This window comes from Phytophthora ramorum (assembly GCF_020800215.1).
Source record: "Phytophthora ramorum isolate Pr-102 chromosome Unknown Phyram_PR-102_s0007, whole genome shotgun sequence".
Lineage (NCBI taxonomy): Eukaryota > Oomycota > Peronosporomycetes > Peronosporales > Peronosporaceae > Phytophthora > Phytophthora ramorum.
In genome coordinates this window covers 2,650,557-2,673,613 of record NW_027150653.1, presented here as the reverse complement: position 1 = coordinate 2,673,613, position 23,057 = coordinate 2,650,557, and the positions used below count along the sequence as shown (strand labels likewise).

General features: G+C 52.5%; 8 protein-coding genes across 8 annotated transcripts; 4 read left to right on the top strand and 4 right to left on the bottom strand.

The window, feature by feature from the left end:
- Positions 1 to 94: 94 nt before the first annotated feature.
- On the top strand, positions 95 to 3,601 carry KRP23_8882 (Protein ref(2)P; the record flags this gene model as incomplete). Its single annotated transcript, XM_067894381.1, has 2 exons — positions 95 to 306; positions 1,282 to 3,601. The coding sequence occupies 2 exons, from the start codon at positions 95 to 97 to the stop codon at positions 3,599 to 3,601; spliced, it is 2,532 nt and encodes an 843-aa protein (XP_067743820.1).
- Positions 3,602 to 4,164: 563 nt separating this feature from the next.
- On the bottom strand, positions 4,165 to 4,560 carry KRP23_8881 (uncharacterized protein; the record flags this gene model as incomplete). The annotated part of the gene is made up of 1 exon (XM_067894379.1): positions 4,165 to 4,560. One exon carries the CDS (start codon positions 4,558 to 4,560, stop codon positions 4,165 to 4,167), a length of 396 nt encoding a protein of 131 aa, XP_067743819.1.
- Positions 4,561 to 5,508: 948 nt separating this feature from the next.
- On the top strand, positions 5,509 to 7,679 carry KRP23_8880 (putative prolyl 4-hydroxylase 8; the record flags this gene model as incomplete). Its single annotated transcript, XM_067894378.1, has 2 exons — positions 5,509 to 7,507; positions 7,567 to 7,679. The coding sequence occupies 2 exons, from the start codon at positions 5,509 to 5,511 to the stop codon at positions 7,677 to 7,679; spliced, it is 2,112 nt and encodes a 703-aa protein (XP_067743818.1).
- Positions 7,680 to 7,775: 96 nt separating this feature from the next.
- Positions 7,776 to 9,034, top strand: KRP23_8879 (putative E3 ubiquitin-protein ligase LOG2; the record flags this gene model as incomplete). Its single annotated transcript, XM_067894377.1, has 3 exons — positions 7,776 to 8,400; positions 8,478 to 8,569; positions 8,663 to 9,034. 3 exons carry the CDS (start codon positions 7,776 to 7,778, stop codon positions 9,032 to 9,034), a joined length of 1,089 nt encoding a protein of 362 aa, XP_067743817.1.
- A 645-nt stretch (positions 9,035 to 9,679) lies between these two features.
- On the bottom strand, positions 9,680 to 11,563 carry KRP23_8878 (Serine/threonine-protein kinase Nek2; the record flags this gene model as incomplete). Its single annotated transcript, XM_067894376.1, has 7 exons — positions 9,680 to 9,709; positions 9,805 to 10,241; positions 10,314 to 10,833; positions 10,896 to 11,043; positions 11,122 to 11,270; positions 11,338 to 11,406; positions 11,480 to 11,563. 7 exons carry the CDS (start codon positions 11,561 to 11,563, stop codon positions 9,680 to 9,682), a joined length of 1,437 nt encoding a protein of 478 aa, XP_067743816.1.
- A 783-nt stretch (positions 11,564 to 12,346) lies between these two features.
- On the bottom strand, positions 12,347 to 14,286 carry KRP23_8877 (Major facilitator superfamily domain-containing protein 1; the record flags this gene model as incomplete). The annotated part of the gene is made up of 5 exons (XM_067894375.1): positions 12,347 to 12,598; positions 12,685 to 12,740; positions 12,807 to 13,770; positions 13,846 to 14,019; positions 14,128 to 14,286. The coding sequence occupies 5 exons, from the start codon at positions 14,284 to 14,286 to the stop codon at positions 12,347 to 12,349; spliced, it is 1,605 nt and encodes a 534-aa protein (XP_067743815.1).
- An 83-nt stretch (positions 14,287 to 14,369) lies between these two features.
- KRP23_8876 (uncharacterized protein) lies at positions 14,370 to 17,079 on the bottom strand (the record flags this gene model as incomplete). Its single annotated transcript, XM_067894374.1, has 5 exons — positions 14,370 to 15,274; positions 16,237 to 16,394; positions 16,462 to 16,571; positions 16,642 to 16,751; positions 16,818 to 17,079. The coding sequence occupies 5 exons, from the start codon at positions 17,077 to 17,079 to the stop codon at positions 14,370 to 14,372; spliced, it is 1,545 nt and encodes a 514-aa protein (XP_067743814.1).
- A 5,188-nt stretch (positions 17,080 to 22,267) lies between these two features.
- KRP23_8875 (Adenine phosphoribosyltransferase 4) lies at positions 22,268 to 23,007 on the top strand (the record flags this gene model as incomplete). The annotated part of the gene is made up of 3 exons (XM_067894373.1): positions 22,268 to 22,699; positions 22,779 to 22,871; positions 22,963 to 23,007. 3 exons carry the CDS (start codon positions 22,268 to 22,270, stop codon positions 23,005 to 23,007), a joined length of 570 nt encoding a protein of 189 aa, XP_067743813.1.
- Between the last annotated feature and the right edge of the window lie 50 nt (positions 23,008 to 23,057).

Sequence of the window (23,057 nt, the reverse complement as noted above, 5' to 3'; positions counted from 1 at the left end):
CTCAAAGCAGCAGACTTTGTAGCCAATCAGCAGTCGTCGACTGGCGAGGATCAGATGCAAAATCGGCCAAAAGTCAACCCTTTCAACCAAGACGATGGGATCCGCGGCGGAGACGCGCGCGGGTATCCGCGTGTGCGCTCGCTTCCGCCCGCAGAATAAGCTGGAGCAGAATCACCAGGCCGTGGAGTGCGTGCGCCTGGAAGACGACGCCGCCGCGCACGTGCACAGCGAGGCTCGCGGCGTGTCGGACGATCACACCTTCACGTTCGACCAGGTCTTCGGCACCAAGTCAACGCAGCTGGACGTGTACGATGCGACAGCCAAGCCGCTAGTGGAGTCGGCTCTGCGCGGCTACAACTGCACGTGCTTCGTGTACGGCCAGACGGGGTCCGGCAAGACCTTCTCGATGGAGGGTGTGCCGGGGGACGCCGACTACGAGGGCATAATCCCGCGCGTCATGGCCGATATCTTCGACGGGATCCAGAACATGCAGGCGGACCTCGAGTTCCTTGTGCGCGTCTCGTACGTAGAGATCTACATGGAGAAAATCCGTGATCTTCTCAAACCTTCGTCTACAAATCTGAATGTGCGCGAGAGTCGGGAGCGTGGCGTGTGGGTGGCCGGTGCGACAGAAGTGTGTTGCGCCTCAGTGGACGAGATGCAGTCCGTTATGCAACTGGGCGGAGCGAACCGAGTCATTTCGTCGACAAGAATGAATAATGAGTCAAGTCGAAGTCATTCCGTGTTCATCATCACAATAGAACAGCGGAACACGGCGACGGGCTCATTGAAGAGCGGAAAGTTGTTCTTGGTGGACTTGGCTGGGTCCGAGAAAGTCGGAAAGACTCACGCTCAAGGCCAAACCCTTAAAGAGGCGCAGCACATTAACAAGTCGCTTAGTGCCTTGGGCAGCGTGATGAATGCGCTGACGAGTGGACACGCCAACACACACATTCCGTATCGCGACTCCAAGCTTACGCGGCTTTTGCAAGACTCGCTTGGAGGCAATTCGGAAACAACGCTTCTTGTTTGTGCTAGCTCTAGTAGCTACAATAGCGAGGAGACGGTCTCCACACTACGATTCGGAACCCGTGCGAAGAGCATCAAGAACAAGCCGAAGGTAAACGAGGAGCGGACTGTGGCAGAATACAAGGTTCTTGTTGCTGAAAAGGACAGGCGTATAGCCTCTCTAGAAGCTTTACTCCGTGAAGCCAGAGACAATAACGTGAGCGAAGCGGTTGAATCTTCAAGGGAAGAACAACTGAAAATGTTCGAAGCCAGAGTGGAGGAACTCGAGGATGATCAAGCCTCAAAGGGGGCAGAAATATCTAGCCTAGAAGGTCGATGCACCGAACTGGAAACAAAGAACAATGACCTCCAGCAAAATGAGCTCGAAATGGCTTCGATCGTTAGCCGACACGAGGACTCCATGAAGAGACTTACGTTCTTAGAAAGCGAGTTGGCGGCAAAGGCGAAGGAATGCGAAGAGCTAAATCAAATGCTGGCCAGGCGTCATACAACTGATACGCCTCCATTATCAACAGCTAGCACGGCCGATAGCGAGGTGTCTGTTCAGGCAACAATCGAAGAAGACAGTGAATTGGGTCCTGAAAAGCGTGGTCAAATTGAAGATACCACACCATGGGCAGGTGTGGTGACGGAAAGACCACGAGCTACGAGTTCGGTTCTGGAAAACGAATTTCTTCGTCACCAGCTTGTAGCAAAGTCGCATGAGCTAGAGATTCGCAGTCAACATGTGAATGAACTCACGACGGAGTTGACACATTGCCGTGACGAATATGACGCTCAGATGGAGGCACTGCAAGACAAGTTACGTGAGTACGATGTCCACTTCCGTAGTCTTGGAGTCCAGAACTCACAATTGGATTCCCTTGTAACGAAAACGAAGATGCTGCGCTCGGTTCGTGGAGGAAGCCAACCCAGTCCGTGTGCTGGTCGCTCAAACTCGGAGGACCAGTCAAGACTTTCCAATGTTGGCGGCAGTCTGCGCCACGACAGCACCACTTCAGCAACGTCACAAAATGAGTGGAAACTGGATGACGAGGTGTTCCCAGTAGCACCCATCGACATGGAGTCTGAAGTCGTAAAGCGTTTGATTCGAAACATACCCGAAAAGGGGCGAGAGAAGATATCGAAATGGCTGGGATTCGTACTGGAAGGGCGAGATATTCGGTCCAATTTCCACCCTGAGATCTCAATCGAAAGCATTGACGAGAGCGTCAACCAGAATATGAGAAGATTGATCATACCGTTACTGAAGAACCGCCAAGATCTGAAGGTGCAAGCTTACATACGCACGCGTTACGTTCGCGTTTCCGACCTCAAGATCACTCTTGACCATAAGCACAAGGATGAAGTGCGCCTTGAAGCAACTAGCGGCGATGACAGAGTTGCTGAAGCTACTACACATAACTCGTCGCTCCTGTGGTCTAGAGATCATTTATTCTACGGACCAAAACGAGATGCCTCAGGCCCCTCGGTTCTGCATGCCAGTCGAGCGCTGGTTTTGTCAAAGGACCGGTTTGCTTCCGAGCCGATTGATCTTAGCGCCAGTGTGACTGGGTCCAAGTCAATGTTGGAGGGGGCTATTGGAGCCCCAAAGTCTTTGAAACGAAAGCCATCGCTTCCTTTCGACTCACTGGGAGCTCTTGGATCTAGTCCGGGTTCTGGTGGTGTATTTGGTCGGTTGCGCTCGAAGACGAACATGGGTGCCGTGCTAGGTGATGTGAAGACGCGCTTAAATGCCCGCTACCACAAGAATCACGTCCACGAAAATGCTCTATGCGATGGCTGTGGTATGAGCCCCATCGTCGGTGGGAAATGGAAATGCAACACCTGCGAGAACTATGAGCTCTGCGACGGTTGTTACGCGGCAGGGATACATGGCTACGAGGTGAGCAACGAGTTGTGTCGCTGCATAGAGCAACTCGCGGTGCAGAAGCACCGCCTTCTTGGCGAGTACCCAGAGCTCTTCGAACTATTCCGTCGCCACATTTGCCACGACAATGTCATTCAGTTCCGGCGCATTGTAGAATGGCTTTGCGCGATTGTATCCGGGGCGCGCTCGGCTGCGATCTACCACAAGATGATCGTAAAACGTGGTCTACACCCGGAAATTCGAGCTCGACTGGTGGCACAGCTCGGTGCGTTGGCAAGCGAACGCACCGACATCTCGTTGAAGACGGAGTGGTTGGCTGAGAAAACGCCCGAGGAAGGAGACGATATCCAAGGTTCGGACTCAATGGAGCCCGCACCGGTCGAGCTGGATGGGGACAAACTGTCGCCTACGACGATTGTCGCGTCACCTGATGTCAGACTGGAAACGCTGCGGATGTATCTGATGACCGCGTCTTCGTTGACGATGGCCAGTGATCCCGCAGCATCCACAGCGCTATCGGATTTGCTGGAGCCGGCAGCAGCGCAAGCCCCAGCACTCCGACGAACCGTGAGCGCCAAAGAAATGTCGACGGTCGACGACCAGGACGAGAACGAGCGTGTGGGTCGGCTGCCAGGCATGCCCTTAGACCTTCCGTTGTACGGCCGCCAGCAAGTCAAGTCGATTACTCGAATGAATATGTGAGGCTCCGACCCAGCTACTGTACGTCGATCGAATACATATTCGGGTGAAAGCTACCTTTTTAAGGTCCACAAATGGAGAGCGAAGAAACGCTGAGCATGTGACGTGGCAAGGAATTGGGCTTACCACCAAAATCTTTAGTGGCGATCGGCACCAGCCACTTTGGCCACCTCGAGGAAGCTTTTTTTTCGACCTGCAAGGTCTGCTTGGGTGCCATATTCAAATCATCCACTTGCATCCTTTCTGCTTGGTCTAAAGTCGCTTGCACATTGTGCACCAGTACTGTACTTCGCCGCGCGTGCAAACTTGTCTAGAGGCGATGTCACCACGACTGCATGTACCATCGCAACGATTTCTATCGTACACCGAGCACGTGATCGAGAAACTGATACATTAACCGGCATCTTGCCTTCCTATAGCTCGTATCTCGTTTTATTCTTCCGAGACGCAGAGCAAGATTCGACGACAATATAAATGGGGTTGATCGAGAGGACACTCGGCGCTTCACCGCCCTCCGCAAAGACACGACCAGACCGGTCGACGAACTGTATACACAAGCGGCGCGCTTAGGGACCGGCCTTGCTGCACTCGGCCACGAACTCACGCTGCTGCGTGGAGAGCCCCCAGACGGGTGCACCCCGGATGATCAGCCGCTGGATGAGCGTCTCCTCCTCGCTGGCGAGACGCTGGAGCGCCTTCTTCTGCTCCTCGGCCGCGAGTGACGTCTTCTGCGCTTCCCACTGCTTCATGAGTTGCTGCAGCTTAGTCAGGTCCTGCGGCTCGGCGCGCGAACCGGGGCTGAACTTGGAGCTGGCCTCAGAGCGCGTTTTGGCCGAGCCGTAGAAGCCCCCCTGGCCCTCGGACGGCTGACCGCCCGAGTACGTCGTGAGCGCGCGGGCGGAGCGCACGTGACCAGCAGAGCTGGCTACGCGGCGGCAAGTCTTGAGCACGGCGGACTGCATGGGTGGGATGTTTCCTTGGACACGCTTAAGATCGAAAGCGGAAATGGCAGCGCAGCCACCGACGGTTGCGAGCAAGATTCGGAAACGATAGACCCTCCCATCTCGCACCAGAATTGGCGACTCACTTGGCATGTTTCTGCACTGAATTCGGCAAGCTGGCCAATCAAAGCGGGTCGACGCGGCGGTCGTGGCCTTCGAGTGACCTGTGTAGTCCGATACCCCGATATTATACATTGCTGGAAAAAGTAGTACGAAGCTGATATGACCTGTATCATCTAATCTCTCTGGCGTACTCGCTGTGCAAAACCGTGGCGCATCATGACCTGCGCTTGTCTCATCTTTAGACATGGCTACAGTGAAAATTCTATTGTCAACTTTCAGTGTAAATCGACTGCCGGATTGAAACTTGCCAAAGTTGAAGGTCGCAGTGAGCTTGTCTTCGCGAGTTAACATGTACAAGAGCCTTCATTGCTCCCATTTCTAGAGTGCTCTAGATAAGGCACGAATGCCACAATGCCTCAAAACGATGACGTTGCTGCACCTCGTTTGCATATTTGGTGCGACTTGAGTAATGATGATGCGACTACTTTTTGTAGTGGTTTGTGTGTGGATTTCCAAGAAGTATACAGTATCCACCACGATCGCTCTCATGCTCTGGTTCGACGAGTGAGATAGTGTCTCGGTTAGAGATGGTAAAAGACACGATAACTACATGTTCTTGTTGCTCTGGGCTCGCCTTCTTGCCTCCGCTTCAATGACGTCATGCCTATTTTAGTAGCACTCCCCGAAATTCCGAATGTACCTTTTCTGCACCGAATACCACATCCAGAGCACTCTGCCTTCTTTGGAAAAATGGCGTGCTTGATGAGCACTGCTTAGACGTCACCGGCACTCCGCCCTGATTGGACGTACGTCAGACCACTTGAAGTTGCCACGCCGTCGAGTGTCATGGCCAAGACGACGAGTGCTGCGCCAACCATCAAGTGCTTGCCGCTGTCGAGGAATTGGGTGGCGCTGGCCGTGATCCCCGCGATCGTGGCGCTAGTCGCTGCCGTCTGGACGCCGCCCGATTGGCTGCAGCACCGCCTCGTCGACTTGATCGGATCCGCGGAGCCTGCGGCTGCTGCGAATGCCACTGCGCCGCCCCCTGCTGATGAGCTGCTCGTGGACAAGTATGAGAGTGAAGTGGTGACGATTGACACGCACCCGCTGCTGGTCGGGGCGCAGCTCGAGTGCCCGGACGTCCGGCCGACGGGCGAGGGTTTGACGCATGTGGAGCTGGTGCTGGGCCAGAAGCAGCAACTCCAAGCACAGGACCGAGTCTTCTTCATGCTCAACGGGCAAAACGAAGGGATCTTCTTGCCCTGGATTTACCGTCAGGACGAGGACGCATGCCTCCTGGAGCTGGCGCAGATGGCGGCAGAGCACCTTGGAGCCGATCCTGATCGAATGGCCAATGGAATGAAGCTCTTCTCCATTGACGGCTTGCCAATCCTCACGGCGCACGAGCTGAACACGCAACGTATTGCTCACGTACTGCTAGATGGACAGCTCTGGGTGTGGCCTGGAGTCAAGGTGGGTTATGTTCGTGAGATCGAAGGCTGCACCGTCACGACGCAGTCACTTCATCCGAAGGTGTTCACGGTGGAAGGCTTCTTCTCGCAGGAGGAAGCCGATGCCATTATTGCAGAGGGTGTCGATCATCTAGCCCGCTCTCCCGTGGACAGTGTTGATGCAGAGGATGGCTACCACGCGGACCGCACGAGCTTCACCGCTTTTCTTGATGATACTCAGTTTACGCGCAACTTCCGTGTACGATCGGCGCGGATCGCCCGCCTTCCGTCTCCTAGCTACACCGAAAGGATGCAACTCGTGAGGTACGAAACGGGTCAGTTCTTCCGCCAGCACGAAGACTATTTTGACTCGAAAGTGTTTCTGCGGAGCAAGCAGTTGACTGCGGACGAGTTTGAGGCATGGATCGACTGGGCCGCAGTCAAAATCGAGGAGCTTCGTCAAGAGCATGGAGACAACGTTATCCCTGTTGAGTTCTTACCTGGTGGCGTAATGTTTCCGGATGCCCAGAGCACGACAATATTCCATCACGCACTTCTGACAGGCTTCATGGAGGACGCGGGCGCAACCAACTTCTTCTGGGAGCACGCTGATGTGGAGTGGGAAGCATGGATCAACGAGAACCTTAAACGTGAAGCGGACAACATCATGGGGCCGATTTTGGAGAGCAAAGGCTATATGTTACCGTTCATCGTGAAATCATGGGAGCATCGCGCAGGGCTTCCTGAACTTGTGTATTCTTTTCCAAAACTCCCAGTTAGTGCCATCTCGCACTACTTTCGGTGGGTGCGTTGGGCGAAGGAGCGTGTACAGACGCTACTGGACACGCAGGCAGATACTGTTCCGAAGCCTGTGAGACCCGAGGGAGAAGACTATCCAACATTTTACATGAGTTTTCAGAGCCGCCTGGTTGGCTATATCCTTGAAGACTACAGTGAAGAGCTCCTTGTCGAGGTACTAACTGCGGAACTGCACATGTGGCTTGTCGAGAACCAAGACAACAACGATGCTCTGCTCGAGGTGCTGCGCAATAGCCCGCGTGCTTTCGACCTTGTGGTGGAGGCTTGGACCAAGCGCGCTGGCAGCCTATTCGCGTATGAGAAGCCGACGTACCTGCACCACTTCGAACCGAATCGGTTCGCAACGCTGTTCCTCTACCTGAATGACTGCCCTGAAGGTGGCGAGACAGTGTTCCCGTACTCGAAAGAGCGTGTGGTGACTGGAATCGAGCGGGAGGGTATGGACGAATGCTCCGAGGGGCTCGCAGTGCCACCCGTGAAGCTCACTGCGTCCTTCTTTTACTCGCAGACACCAATGAACGGACTGGATCCTGCCAGCCTGCACGGCGGCTGCCCTCCGGCGAAAGGCTTGAAGTGTACGTTGTCAGAGCACTTCAACCAGGCACTTCAACTAACGAATTTTACGCTTCTGTAGATGGAGCCAACTCATTCATGTGGAATGCCGACGCCGACGAGGGCGCTAATATATGGGGCATGGGCGAAGACTTTAAAGAGGAGATCAACGGAAAGAAGCAATCAAGGGGGTGAGCCGCTTCCTCAGCATCGTGTAGCTTGGGAGATAGATGATGTGTATGACAGTAATATAATATTCTAAGTATAAAAAACGACCGTCCAGCATTCACCATGGGCCATACAGCCAGCGTCAATCGGCAGCGGCGCAGCACGACAGGGACGCTGTATGGGGAGCCCGCAGGCGCGGCAGCAGCTCCGCGCGGGAGCTACACACCGGCGCAGATGCAGGCGCTGTACCTGAGTCGAGGTCGCCCGGACATGGCCTTCATGTCCAACCAGGGACGTGTCCCTGTGGACGTCCCAGAGCTACAGCAAACGTGCACTGTGAAGAACCACGTGAACCTCAAGAAGGCCAGTCTCAAGCTGCAGCAGTCGCCCACTCACCCGCAACAATACGCACTGGAATTCCAGTTCGACGCCACTAAACCGTGTCGGATAAGCGTCTTCTTAGTGGCTGCAGAGACTGTTGATGCGGACACTGGCAGCTCCAGTTTTGCCCTTGTTCACGAAGACAAGAACCCTGTACTGGTTGAGCACTTTCCCTCTGGATTGGGCCAGAGCTTCTCTCTGAACGGGATCGAGGCTGAAGAGGAGGTGGCCAAGGAAGAGGACCAAGAGAAGCACGGCCCACCACTGCCGCTATTGGACTTATCGACGTATAATCCTGATGAAATGGTGTACAAGACTGGCACGATGCAGTATCCATTGATCATCGTGCTGGAAGTCTCTTCAACCAGTATGTGGGCAATCTGCAACGACTTGACATGCTCGGATGTTGTTACTCATGGCCTGCTGATACTTCGTATTCTTTAGGAAAAAGCCCGCAGTCCCAGTCGACGTTCTGCACGTTTGTGAAGAAAGGTGAAGACTGCTGGGATATCAAGATGCTCAAGCAAAAAATCCTGGTACGGAATGGGTAGTCATCTACATTGCCGGCTTGCAGTTTGCCAAGCCTCGGAGTGTTCTCACGCTTTCTGCGTCGTTTATTGGTCGACTAGGTGGACGGACTGACATATGAGTTGCAGGAGATCTACGGCATCGATGGGTCAGTGGCTGCAGCACCCAAGGCCGGAGGTGCTGCTGGAGGAGGACAGGCTGACACAAATCAAGCTACGAAGGATGAGATCGAGATTCCGGAAGGTGCCGAGTGCATTATCTGCTTGTGCGAACCTCGCAACACGACAATTCTACCCTGCCGACACATGTGCCTCTGCAGCGAGTGCGCCGAAGCGCTGCGAAAGAGCTCCAGTACGTGCCCCATATGCCGCACGAACGTTGAAGCGTTGCTGCAGATTCGAGTCGAAGCTAAAGAGACTACGACGACAGAAGCAGAGGACGATGCCAAGACAGAAGTTGAGGATTCGAAGTAAGTAGCCAAAGAAGTCAAGGCAATTATGAACTTCTGATAGGTTTTCGCCCTCAGGACAATGCAGCCAGCATCAAGATTATGGATCTTGCCACGATACACCCCCACCATTCATGCCTACATGAAATCACACTTGCAAGAAAACACTCAGCAATATCGAAAGAATTTATCAAATCTTGATGTTACTGTGGTTCCTTCCTACCTCCTCCTCTTTGTCTTCTCGCTGCATGGCTGGACCACCGGAACATGAAGTTACCCCACGGCTTCCGTCCTCGCTGGCCCTCATGCAACAATGGGACTCTATCTGTGCAAACCTCGTCTGCAGGTTCACGCTCGCCCTGCTACTGGGTTCCGCGCCTTGATTTTTCTTGTGCTTTTGGTTGATTATCTTGTACAAATACTGATGGCGCCGGCGGTGCGTATTGGCGGTGAAAAGACTCGACAAAGGGCGTGTGGCTCGCTGGTTCGCTAACGTTGGGCCTTCTTCATTGTCGATTAGTTACACCAAAACACATGCAGATAATACGTTACTGTCGCACCGCATCCCCTCCGCTGTTCTGGCCTGTGCTCAGCTTCGCCTTGCAGACAAGATCAAACTGATGCCGTGCTCTTCAGCTTCTCATGCTCGTTTGAGTACACGCCGCATCAGCTAGTTGTTCTTTCTCCACATTCCCTTCATCTACGAAGTTCAAGCAAGAACGTCAATTTGAGCAACCAAATCGGAGAACTACTTACTTCGGTTCACAACTTTTATATAGAGACGTGAAGACTTACCAAGTTTGCGACTTGTTCAGGGGCATCGCGGAGTCTTGTTGCCGTCGACGGAGTCGAGCTGACATCGCCCGTTGGGCCATAGTAAGGACTGCTCTGGCCTTTGGCCGGATACCCGCGCTGAGACCTACTTGGCTGCTGGACCTCCTCAGCAGCAACCTTAGCACCCAGATCACTGGCGGAATTGGACTGGAAATCAGCAAGATTTTGTCCTCGACCGCTTCGACCTGGAGGGCTTTCGCTGTTATTGTCGCCCCGTCGATTAGGGCTCTGCGAGCCTCCGTGGCTTAAGTTGTTGTCTGCACTGGAGTTTGAGTCATCAGAAGTTGTTGGGGATCCCACTTTGGCAGCGTTGTACGACAATTTGCGTGTCATCACTTCTACCATCTGCTCCCGCTTCTTCAACTCACTTTCGCGACGCATGTAGTCCACCTCCAACTCTGCAGGACAAACAACACAGCGCAGCGTAAGCTAACTGATCTGAATGCAACATAGCGATACTGACTTCTTACCTTTCAGCTTCTTTTCACGAGCCATGAGAGCGGCTTCCTGACGGCGCAGATCCTCCTCAATGCCAAGCAGTTCCTTCATCTTCTGGTTGTAAGACGTCTGCAGGTTCTGGTCGGCAGCTGGCTGCGGAGTGTTAGCAGCAGCGTACGCACGTAATCTCTGCTGCAGCTGCGGGACACGCTCCAAATCCTCGATTCTCGGTCGTCGGGAACGTTGTCTGTGCAGCATCCAGCGAATGACCTGAAAGAGACCCTCTGAGTACTGCGACGGGATCCGTGTGAACTTGCCGGCGTTAATCTTCTTCGCCAGTGCCAGTTGGTTTGTAGCGTCGAAAGGGGGGCCCAGCGTGGCCATCTCGTAAAGCAAACAGCCTAGTGCCCAAATGTCGGAACGGTCGTCGTAGGTCATTTCATTCACCATCTCCGGGCTCATGTAGTATGGGGTGCCTACGTTCGTTTGGGCAAAGCGGGACTCACTGCTCAGCTCTTTGGCAAGCCCGAAGTCGCCGAGCTTGGCGTTGTTCTGAAAAAACAAATGGAATATTAGAACCCTCACAAGAAAAGAAATCAAAATCAGAGGCGTACGTTGGAGTCTAGGAAAATGTTGCCAGGCTTGATGTCACGGTGCAGAATGGGGCGGATGGCGTTGCCTTCACGGTGGCGGTGACATTCCTTGAGTGCCAGAAAGATGTGAGTGAAAATGTGCCAGATGAAGCCCTCTTCGATGTAGGACCTGCCATCAACGACAAAGGCATAGGTTAACACCCAGTGTATGATATGATTTCCTCGGACAGGCGGTGAAAGTGCGTACCCTTCCCGTTTCTTCCTCTTGATGAACTGGCCGAGGTCTCCACCTTCGCAGTACTCCATGACGATGTAAATCTTGGTGGCCTGCTTGTCGATCACTCGGTCCAGGTAGCGCACAATGTGCGGGTGGCGCAGCTCCCTCAGAATGTTCACCTGTGTAGAGAAGACGCCCATACAAAATCAGCATATTCAACCCCTCTCGAGGAAAAGTCGAACGCACCTCGCTGACGATGAGCTGCTTCTCCTTCTCGCTCATGGCGCCATAGTTGACCTCCTTCCACACGAGCGTCTGCAGCCATTAACGAGTTAGTCTCTGAATGCTGAACACATTGCGTCCGTTCTGCGAGTCCATAGCTGCTCACCTTGCGGTCGGCCTTGCGCACAATCTGCGTGACGACGCCGAACGAGCCTTTGCCGATGATGCGGACCTGCTCGTACGCGTCCATGGTAGCTGCTGAGGGGAGAAGAGGAGGAAAGGGGGGGGATCTCTCTGCGCTCAGCTGTCGAAGGAGGAGAAGAGAGGGCGGGACCAAATAACGCGAGTCACAGGGGGCAAAGGAGGGGTGGACTCCTCACAAGTGCCGTAACGAGAGCCTTCTTCGCCTCGCTGTGGTTCTTCGTTTGTGCTGCTGCCGCCGGCAATCGCCAGCCAAAAGCCAACTCTCCCCCCCTTTTCCCGTAGTCCCGGTAGTCAAGACGAAACACCCCTTTTCCACGCCATACTAAAATCAAGTCTCAAATCTGACGTGGTAAATGCCTATCCCTCATAAGCCGAGAAAAATATTCAAGAGGGATGGATGTCTTCCATATATCTACAAACGGCGTCGAGGTGGTCATTGCAGTGCACTGACCGCCTGCATGCGCAGTGAACGTGCGCCGAGATGGCGCCATTACCAATGATCCAATGATCCAATGTTTCCTGTCGTTTCAGAATGTCGCTCACAACGCCATGACCGTTCGAGTGACTTCCTGGTCACATCTCAACCGGTATAGGCAAGTCAGTTCATAAAGCCAGCCGTCGTCAGAGTGCAAAGCAAACGCAGCAGCAGGCTAAAAATCGTCTGCCCGCGCGCACAACTTGAAAATGCACACCAAGCTTCACGCTCTGAGCGCGTACACATATGCAGCGATAGATTGATTCAGCCCATAGTACACCATATCATGCTCCAGCTTCCACGTTGAAGAGGAAATGGCTACACCTGAGCCTTGAAGTTTGAAAAGCTCCGAAGCTAGTGTTCGGCGGCCAGCAACGCCTCCGTGTCGAGTGCATCCTCGTCCAGCATGAGCGAGATCCTCCTCTTCTTGGCGTTCGTGTGATTTAGGATGGATCCGTTCTGGTAGTCCACCACATTGAGGGCGATGCCCACTAGACTGCCCAGCACGCCGAACGACACGAAGAGAAGCTCCACGCCGGGGATGTACCGATCGTCGTGGTTGAATTCCGCCGCCACAGCCAGCGGAAATAGTGCGAGTCCAATGTTCTGGGTAGATACGCACACAAAAATATACAAATGCTTAGAATCAAGCAACGCCACACAGCGCAAGAAACAGGGGGCGGGGTCCGCACCTGGATGGCGGTGATGGCTCCGTACGCAGTTCCAACGTGCTTTGCCTGGACCACATCTGCATAACACAAAGAAGAACGATCAGATTCAACGCCTAATGAAAGATCACTTTCAAAGCTCTTACACGGAACAGAGGGCCACAGCGCCGCTGCGAACACGCTGTAGGCGACGCCTTGGAGCACCAGCGGCACGTACAGAGTTACATGGGTCAGCCCGAGCATGACGTGGACTGCCGTCAGGGCAAGCGGCGCCACCAGTGCCAAAAAGGCGCGGAGGCCGACTCGGTCGACTACAAATCCGAGAAACGGAGATATGACGGCGCTGATAATGTACGGGATGGACATTGGCGTAGCTGCTTTCTGCGCTGCATCCGTTTTCGTGGCGCAGTATGTCTTCGTCAACGGCCCGAGTTTCCATGCCGCGTCATCACAATTGATATTGTCACCGTTGATCAGTGGAGGTGAAGTCGAGCAGTTCCACTGGTCCTCCGGTTCCTTGATCGTGCAATTCGCAGAAAGCAACGGGAGTGGCCATCCATATGGAGGAACGCTGGGGCATCCTGGAACGATTGCTGGGCAATCAACTTCAGTATCGTAGAGCCCTTCACCACATCGTCGGCACATCTCGGGAGGCTCTTTGAAAAAGTCGCGCTCCATTAAAAGACTGCTGGCCACGTTATTGAAGGGAATAACGCAGCCGTAGACCACCAAACAGCTCAGCGCCAGTAGCCAAAACGCTGGGCGGAAGTGTTTGATATCGCTAAAGTGAATGCTTTCAGCAGCCGCACCTCCTTCTTTCTGGTTTTCCTGTGTTAACTTCTCAGCTCGCTTGTCGATCGGGATCACAAGCAACACCATGAAAGTAGAGGCTATACACATGATAACACCCACCCACAGGGCCGTCGAAACACTCGAATCCTGAGCGACAACTGGACTCAGTTCGTTGTTGATGACGCTTCCAAGTCGAGCAACACTGAGGTTGATCCCCAACGCAAGAGCAAGCTCACTGTTTTTAAACCACGAGGCGACGAGTGTTCCCTGTGCCACACCTAAACTCTCTCCACCGAATCCAAACACCACTCGACCAAACTGCAAAGTTGTACCAACAACAACAACAACAAAAGTCAGCAGCGTTCAATGTCGTCAGCTTGTGCAGGCTCTTACCAGCATCATGTTGAAGCTGGAGAGCGAGCACCCAGTTGCAAAGATTATTTGGCCCGTGAGGATTGCTGTCGAGAAGGCGAAGAGCATCACGCGCGCCCCAAAGCGATCAACCAAAACGCCGCCGAAGAACGGCAGCAAGATGTTGGGGATCGAGTACAATGTGTACAGCAAATTCTGCAGCCACAATCGCAATATTTAGTTTTAATTATTTGCAGCATCGTATTTGCCTTGATAACCATTGCAATTCGCGCCGTCACAAATAAGATCGGGGGCCTAACGTACGAAGAGGAACTCGTAGCGGCTCTTGGGGATGTTGCTGAAGTGCTGCTGCAGCTGGCTCTTGAGCGCCGCAGGGTTGTCGAAACAATAGTAGTTGCCGATCATCAACAGGCACGACAGGAACAGCACCAGCCAGCGCACGCGCAGCTCGCTCTTCTCCATAGCTATGATGATCGGGGGGACACAAGTTTGACTCAGATCCCGTCAGAAAGTCAAGGTTACTGTATATATTCGTTTAAGTGCGATCAGAACGAGGTCGGGAACTTGACTGGCAACAGCTCATCACGCATGGCGTCCCAGCGCGCGATATCCTTGCTGGCGTCTTGTGGCGGAGTTTCCAGTTGGCACACGGCACCGAGAGAGCAGATGCCGCTGGTGTCACGAGTCCCGAAGAAGCCGCAGACGTAGCCCTGTTCGCTACTGAGAGAAGTTATCGACCCAGAGTCTGCACTGCCAAACCACTGGGTAGTGCGCAGCGTCGTCGTAAGGCGAAGTCCGACTAGCGCTGAAGAGGAGTGACAGACGTCTACGCGTTGGATCCGCTCACCTGCAATTAGTTCAAGCAGGTGCTCGTTCGGGCCGAGGGCACTCTCGCGATCGCGCAAATAGCGATTGTACTGCTCGTCGGAAACGATGGAGATAGCTCGCAAGTGACTGGAACACGTGATGGCAACCGCTTGAAGCTGCATATGGCTGTAGAAGAAGGGCTTCCCGTCGATATCGGCCTCTCTGATAGTTACAGGCGACGTCTTGGATTGTTGTTTCGAGAGATCCACTTGAATGGGGTCCATGCGTGACGATCGTGAAAGCAGATCGAACCGGCAGCCCAATTGATTACAGCGCTGCCCAACGTGTGACCCGTAGAAACTGGAGACGTACCATCCTTGTGGGGCTGCTATTTCTTCCACGTTGTAGTGATCATGGTCTTGCCACTTTCCTGTGCCGCCAAACCACTGGGACGACCTCAGATTCGTCCATATCTTCAGCGAAACCAGAGTATTTGCTGACGTTCGCACGTGAAGACGCTCGATGAACTCGTGCTTCATCAATACGAAGGTGTGTTGCACTCCGCGGGAACACACGAGTGAGCTGTCGGGTATAGGTGCCAAATCACACCGAAAAACACATCCCACCGCGATGATGGCATCTGCTGCATCAATCATCACCACTCCCAAGTCGTAGACCTCGCTCTGCCACCTGCGACCAAAATCAACTTGTCCAACAGATTCGCGGCCAATTGCTCTCGACAAAGTCGACTTCTGAGGCGTCTTACCGGAGGTTGGTGTCATTGCTGCCGTTTCAGCAAGTTCTGTGGAGAGCTTCAAATTAAAACTGAGCACACCTGAAGCTTGGTTGTGGTCGTGCCACCTGTGACAGATATTAACATGGGTTGTTCGTAGCCTTGTTAGATTTGGACTAGAGGGTTGCACTCTACGAGAGTCGTGCATCCTTCAGGTGATTGTTGTTGACGCCGTTGCAAATATTTCTGTTTCCTCCACCACTTTTGGATAGTGGTGGCATATGCGTTGTTCCACATGGTCGTCAAGATTTCCTGACGTCGTTGGTCTTCCAGCCGAACTTTCAGCTCGTAGAATCGTGCGCGTGCCTGCTTCGCTCGATATGCATTTTGAAGCAATACAGCAGCTGCTGTTTTCCGCTTCAGAGTCCGATCCACACGCACGGCAAAACATCGCACAAATCTTGAGCGTCGAAGAAACTTGAGCACCACTTGGCGGGCTTTTGCTAGTCGCTCGCGTTTTGTATTTGCACACCGTATGCGGGTTATCGTTCGTCGCGTCCAGACCTGAATGGCAATTATCGCGTGATAGCGTGCAAGACGATGGCACCAAGCTACAAAATCGCGCTTCTTCACGATATAATGCTTAAGTGCTCGCGTTATTACGCGGGCTGCACTTTGGTACCTCATCCAGGCATCAAAGCGCTCTCGAAAAATGTGGGAGTGATAACATCGCTGGACGTGATGAGCTGCTGTGTGGTACGCATAAAATCGCTTCCTTCGTTTGAACATCTTTCTGCAGTAAAATCCTCGCCAACCTGCTTGGATTGAAGTCGCGGCTTCGTGCAGGTGGCGAACTGCCGCAGTTCGTTTACCTTTCACACTACGAACCCAGCTTTGAATGGTGACAGCAGCAGCGATGGTTTCGTCCTCGCGTTGATGTACAGTGTCCACCATCCAGCGACTCCATAAGCAAAAGACTAATTTTTCCAGTTTCTTGCGAGATTTCTGGAGAACCCACAATGCGCATTTGCTGTCCACATGATAATAAGTGAGCTTCTGATCAATCGGATGCACCATGAGATGAATAGGAAACCTACAGACGGCAAAATCTGCGAATCTGTTCATCGCACTGCATCCACGTCACTTGCTGAAGCCAACGAGAAAACCGGCGGTGCTTAGCTTGATAGCAGTGTTTGGAAAAGATAATCTGATGGAAGGCACGACGAGCAAGGTCAGCTCTGCAGTAAAGCATGAATGTCAGTATCCGGGATTCGTACATAGAGTTTTTCAACTGCGAAGTTCTGTCGTATTGTCACAGAACGAGCTACTTCTTCCATGCAGTGATCGCGAACCCAGTCGCGAATGCTTTGTGGACAGACCTTCTGATCTGTAGGAGCAGAACACATCAAAATGTCAACGTCATAGCTGATGTACATTTTGGCATGGCACGTACAACTGACGGGGTTTGGTCCGATTGGGATGCATTCTACCCGACTTGCTTGCTTGATACTCAGCTGAGAAGTATCATATCCCTTATCATGGAGTTTGCTTGTGTACTTTGGGCGAGCGCGAGTAGATGTAAAAGCTGTCGAAGCCTGTGTTGAGGAGGAAGATGCCAATCTTTTGAAAGTAATAACTTCTGGCAGCGTTTGGGCAACTGAGAATGTTCGACTATGATGCCATGCATTGCGGGCAAGCATCTTGCACAGCGGCATTGTAGCTCTCCTACCACTGGAAGATCGTTTTGGAGAATGAAAATCGGCGCACTCGTTTTGACGACGAAGCGTGGCAAGCGCCATTTCCAGCTCCATAACTTGCTCGTACGTCAGGCGCACTTCTCGCAGAAAACTAGCGCTTTCAAGTGTGCTCGCCACGTTCGGCTGTGCAAGCAAGAGGAGGGCATCCTCCACGGCCAAAGACTTTAAACGGAATTTGTCTTCCCACACTGAAAGTACATGCCCGCGAAAGCTGTCAGACGAAGTTTCCAGATTTGATCTCTTATTGGGATGCGAGATGGCAGGCTGTTTAGGCGCGGAGGAGACTATCTGTAGTGGTACCACAGATCGATATCGCTTTCTTTTGTTTTCAAAAGCCTGGGGCCTTTTAATGTCGAGCACTTTGCTATGTGGTTGCCGGGACTCCAGCAAGCATCTTGCGTTGCATAAACTTCTTTGTTCTGGTAAAACTTCGTTCAAAATGCCTGCCACACTCCACTCCGCTCCAGTAACAGCAGCAAGACGACGGACAAGGGGATCTAAGCTCATTGCCCAGTTATATAGTCAGAACGTGAACCTTGAGCTGTTGTTTGCACGGAGATTACCTGTTCTTTCGGGCCCTATGCTACCTCCGGCCGCTTCACTACTCACATCTCGTCCTTGCATCGGCACTAAAACCATCGCTCTCCAGCTAATGATATGAAGATGCTAATTTTGGGTTCACTCTTCACTCGAGGTCGGATCGTATGTTGAGCTCCTTGGCCTCCATAAAACTGAAGAGTTCCTGGCATTCGTCCTCGCTCAAATACACTCGCAGCATGCGAAGTCCATCCATGTACAGCGCTTTGCTCCAGGCACAAGCTGCAATTCCACGATACAATATCTTTTTCGCGGCATCCACTTTTCCTAGTGCTACTTCAAAGCGCATGTACAGACGCCAGCAGAGTGCGTTGCCTTTTGTCCGAATATGATTAACCATACTTTCAAACATTTGCCTGATACGTCCAACCGCGGTTGCATTCATCCCCCATCGATGAAAGAGGCAGCATAATTGGCGAGAAGGCTTGTTGGAGCTCGACTGCGCCGTATCAGACAAATCCTTGATAATCGCAGCTCGTTCAACGCGGGAAATTTCACAGAGTAGAGCGAACAACCACTCTACCAATTCCGGTGAATCGTAGTATCGTTGCCAGCGCTTCTCAACCCGAAGAAAGTAGTTACGAAGCACCTGAGAGATAGTGTTGCCAGTCTCGGCATCGACAAAGAGCCGAAGAAATAGCGCGTTGTTCGGAAACTTTTCAACCGCTTGACTGACTGACGAGCGCCACGCACGAGGAGCAACCACGGGAAAGAAACCCGAAGCCTGATGCTGCTGCATGAATTCGAGGAAGCAAGTCCACAGCCACGCTTGATGTGAGCAGCTATGGTGTTTGGTATTAACCAACGCTTGGCGGTATTCGTGACAGGCTGCTTCTAACCCTCGGAATGCATAAACAACGAGGGCCAAGTTGTGTACGCAGTACCCAGCCCAGCAGGTTGTCCGGGATTGAGATCTGTCACTTGTTGTATGGCCCTCGCAACCACGTGGAGTAACTTGAACGCATTGCCGAATGGCAATGCCAAGCTCGGTGCGATATCTAGCGATCAGGCTTGCTCCGATCGATCGATCCGACATCAATTGCTCCTCCAAGAAAGCACGAGTCTGCTTCCGATGTTTTTTTGTAATTGCATCCAGTGTTTCCTTCTCTTTGCAATCTGGTCGCCACACGTCACGTAGCGTGTGCAGACACCGTAATATACGAAGGCGCTCTTGATCACGAGTGAGTGCTGCACTTTGGTTCATTTCGTCAGTGGACGGCCACATCTCTAGCCGCGCGTGAAGAAAGACAAAGCGATGAAAATGTCTAGCCATGGCGGCGTTGCTTGACAGCGGGGTACCGATTGCGGTGAGAGTACTCTCGCAGATCCGTCGTACCTGGCGTTCATTTCCGAGTTTAAGCTCCAACTTGGCGTAGGCATACAGCACATCATAATCTGTGTCGACGTTAGACGTTTTCTGAGCCAAGCGTTGGCTCAAACGCCGAGCATACACTAAATTTGCTTCTTCACCACCAACGGTACGTATGACTTCGGCTTCAAAGCTAATCCACAGGCATTTTAGCATGCTTGCGAGATCTTTATCAGCGTTGTAAAAGACACCCAACGCCCTCATAAAGGTTCTTCGTACAAATGACACCTTGTTGGGATCACGGAGCACACGTTGCTCCACTGCGACGTCGTCGAGTAGGGCACTCTGGAGCAAACCCTTTCGGTCGTGGGGTTTAAGAAACAGCGTTTGTTTCTTAGAGTAAAATGCTTGGGGGTCAAGTACAGACAAAATTGGAGCTACAAGCAGCTCGAAATCTGTAGCATCGTCTGCATACATAGACTGACAAACTTGAAGATTATTTTCCCATGCGTACTCACCACACCACTTCACGCCACACATATGCAGAAGCTCAGCAATTAGCCGCCATTGATTCGCAGCCAAAACAGGGAACAGAAATGGTTGAATTTCTTCAGTCAGTATTGCGCGGTCCGGCTGCAGCTCGATAAGCTCGTGGTGAAGAGGGTTGCTTGAGCGCAGAGGAACCCATTGTAACGCTGTCTGCACTTCCTCGTGCATAAGCCATTTCACAAAGCGGTCGCCTTCTTCGATCATATCGTAATTTGCGCGTTGGTCTTCCACCTCCGATTCTGTATCTACAAGCATCGCACGCTTCATCTTTTCCTTTTCAAGCAATTGATCTTGCCGGGTTCGCGCGGTTTCCGTACCGCGCAGCTCACCTAGGATGCGCTCGTATTCTTTAGTATCATCAGCATTATCGACGCTAATGCGGTACCCATGTAGGTTGCTGTAGATGAGTTTACCACCAGTTCTGGATTCAATCTCTGAATCGTCACTTGCATCAAAATCGGCTAATCTTGACCCCAAGTCGCTGCTTCTCTCACCAAAAATGTCAGACTTTGTACCACCTTTTACACGAGATTTGCATTTGTACTTCGCTGAAGCACACAAAAGACTCTGCTTGTGCTCTTTGGTACGCAGAATTTTAGGGGGGTTCACTTGGTCGAGCGTAGTAACGCAAGTTGTCTGGATGTACTCCTCAAACTCAGAGGCAGAAAAATGGGGGGGATCATCTTCATAAGTGCAATCAACTGACGTGAAGTTCTTCCAGCCCTCCCCTCCAAATCCCACCGTGCTTTCGTCATTCCACCGCACGGCAAACTTTTGTAGCAGATCCAAATGGGCTCCAGTGCTGCCACTCCTTGTACTTCCAGCACAGTCGTTTATGCTAAAATCCATTAGTGCTTGTATTTGGGCAATTGAGCGTTCAACAAAACCCGCCTTTTTCTCAAAGACGCACATGAGAAAGTGAATATCAAGTAGTAATAACGACAACTTCTCCAGTGATGGGTCACGAGATTCAATCCCAGTCATCCCCTTCAAGTCTGTGGCTGACAATGGTGACTTCGCCGGCGCTGTTGCCCCATTTGCAACATTTTCGTGTTCTGCTCTCATAACAGATAGTATACGTGCGTACAGATCGCGTATTGATTGCATCGAGAAACTTCCAAAGTGCTGCTGACGACTTTGAAGTAGTTTGATCCACAGCTCGCTGTTTGTAAGATCTTCAGTAAGAAGACTCTCTAACTGCAGATGAAAGGAGTCATGGTCATCACTCGCCTGAGATTGTAACGACATGTTCAGCTTCACGCGATGCAATTCACGCGACTGGGGATTACTAGCAAGCGCTTTTGCCAAAATTGCTGCTTGCTTGTCCTCCACACTTGCTTTCATGACCAAATTCATTTTTTTTGTCTTGGTGTGAAAAAGACGCATCGTATGCTCTTGAAATACCATCAGATCGAGCCAAGCGTCGATATCCTGCGGGCTTACAGCTACAGCAGTATTGAGTAACTTATTACGTTGGACAAGATACTGTTCCACGCTCTGTCCATCAGATAGCAGAATCCCTTTATCATCATCACTGACAGCTAAGCTGTAATTGCGTCCTTCACCCATGACACCACCCTCGAGCCAACTGACATCAACAACCGGGTCAAGAGGGATAAAATTCATCTCGGGTGGGCGAGAAAAGACACGGCTGCCAGCTTGATTGTCTTGGCTGTGACCTAAGTCCTCGTTAGCTGCCGCGCGAGCCGACCGTCTCTCCGAGTAGGCAATATAAAGACGCTTCTGCCGAGCGTCTTTCTCCGCTTTTCGGGCCTCCAGCGAGAAATACCGATTGGAGTCTTTCCTCTCTGCCTGCCTTCTAGGAGTCGCGTATGTTGGCTGTTTATGAGATATCCAATTACCCGTCAGGAAATTCCGTCGTGTTGCCAACTCGTAGAGAGGCCGGTCATGGACGTACGTCGACCCAAAGAACTGATTGTTGCGGTCACCCACGCAGTCGAACTCAAAAATTTTGCCCTCTCCGTCAGCAGCTACACCCTCGCGGAGGGCAATTTCTTTAGTTGTATCAGTAATAATCCGCTTCCCTTCCTTGTGTCTGGGCGACTGGGATCGAGCCCGGGAGCGTGGGTTGCTTCGGCTACGCCGCCGACGTCGTGGAGAGCGATGACTGGAGTGGTAGTCCCTATCATCATCACTGCTATCTGATCGACTCCTGGACCTTTTTCTTTTCTTGTCCTTGCTCTTTTTCTTGTGTTTGGAGAGGTGGCGACTCTTACGCGACGTTGCGGCCAGTGACTTCTGCTTCTCCTCCCTGTCCTTCTTCTTCTCCTTATGGCGATGTTTACTGTGTCGATGCTTGTAAACTTGCAGCACGGATCCTGGTGACTCAGTTGCGTGGGCTTTCTCGTCACCAGTGCCACTGGAAAAGCTCTTGCCACTGCTCAGCCAATCTAATGAATAAAACAGGGAAAACAGTGTCAATTCCAATACTGCATCTACCAGCATCTACACAACGCACCGCCATCTTGCTGACGACTACGGCCGACTTCTACGCCTGCCCGGACGCTCTGCGAGGAGCAGTCTGCCGCCGCCTTCCGTCCAGCTGCAAACATGCTGAATAATCAATTGGTCCAAACTGTGATAGGTTCAACTGGATTGGTCCACATTGTGATTCCTCAAAATATAGTCCGAAATACGTCGCGCACGCATTCACGTGCGTCACAGTGAATTATGAGCGGCGAGAAACTCGCAACGCGGCCACCCGTGGACTTGGCGAACGAGGAGGAGGTCTCGGCCTACATCAAGCAAAAGATTCGCGTGTTCAGCAACTTCCCCAAACCTGGCGCAGACTTTAGCGATGTGACGTCGCTGCTGCTGGACCCCGTGGCCTTCCAAGTGGCCATCGACGCCCTCAAGCTCCGGTACGCGGGCCAGCAGATCACGCACGTGGTGAGCTGCGAGTCCCGGGGGTTCATCTTCGGCGCGCCGCTGGCATTGGCGCTCCAGGCCGCGTTCGTGCCGGTGCGGCGCGCACGCAGACTGCCGGGAGACACGGTGGGCGTGGACTACGTGTCGGGCTTCTACACTGGACGCCTGGAGATCCACCAAGACGCCATCACGAGCGGAGGACGCGCCGTCATTATCGACGACCTGGTTGCGTCGGTATGACCTTTATGCCTTATTTTGTGCCATTTCACTAGTCGAAGGATGGCTCATTTTGTTGGTGCTGTCTGCATTGCAGGGCAACACGCTCAAGGTGACAGTGGAGCTCGTCGAGAAGCTTGGTGGAGAAGTGGTGGAGTGCGGTTGCATGATCAACTCGCTGCATTCAATGGTACGCATTACATTGTGCTCATTTGCGCCGCGGTGTGCGCTTGAGGCACTGCCGTTAACTGACCACTGGGTTTACGTGCACTGACGTCCAGGAATCGCTGCAGAACATCCCGCTGTACGGCCTCACCAATATTTGAGTATAGAGCTACATTTAGAGCGGGCCACGCCACCAGCGCGTTGAATGAAG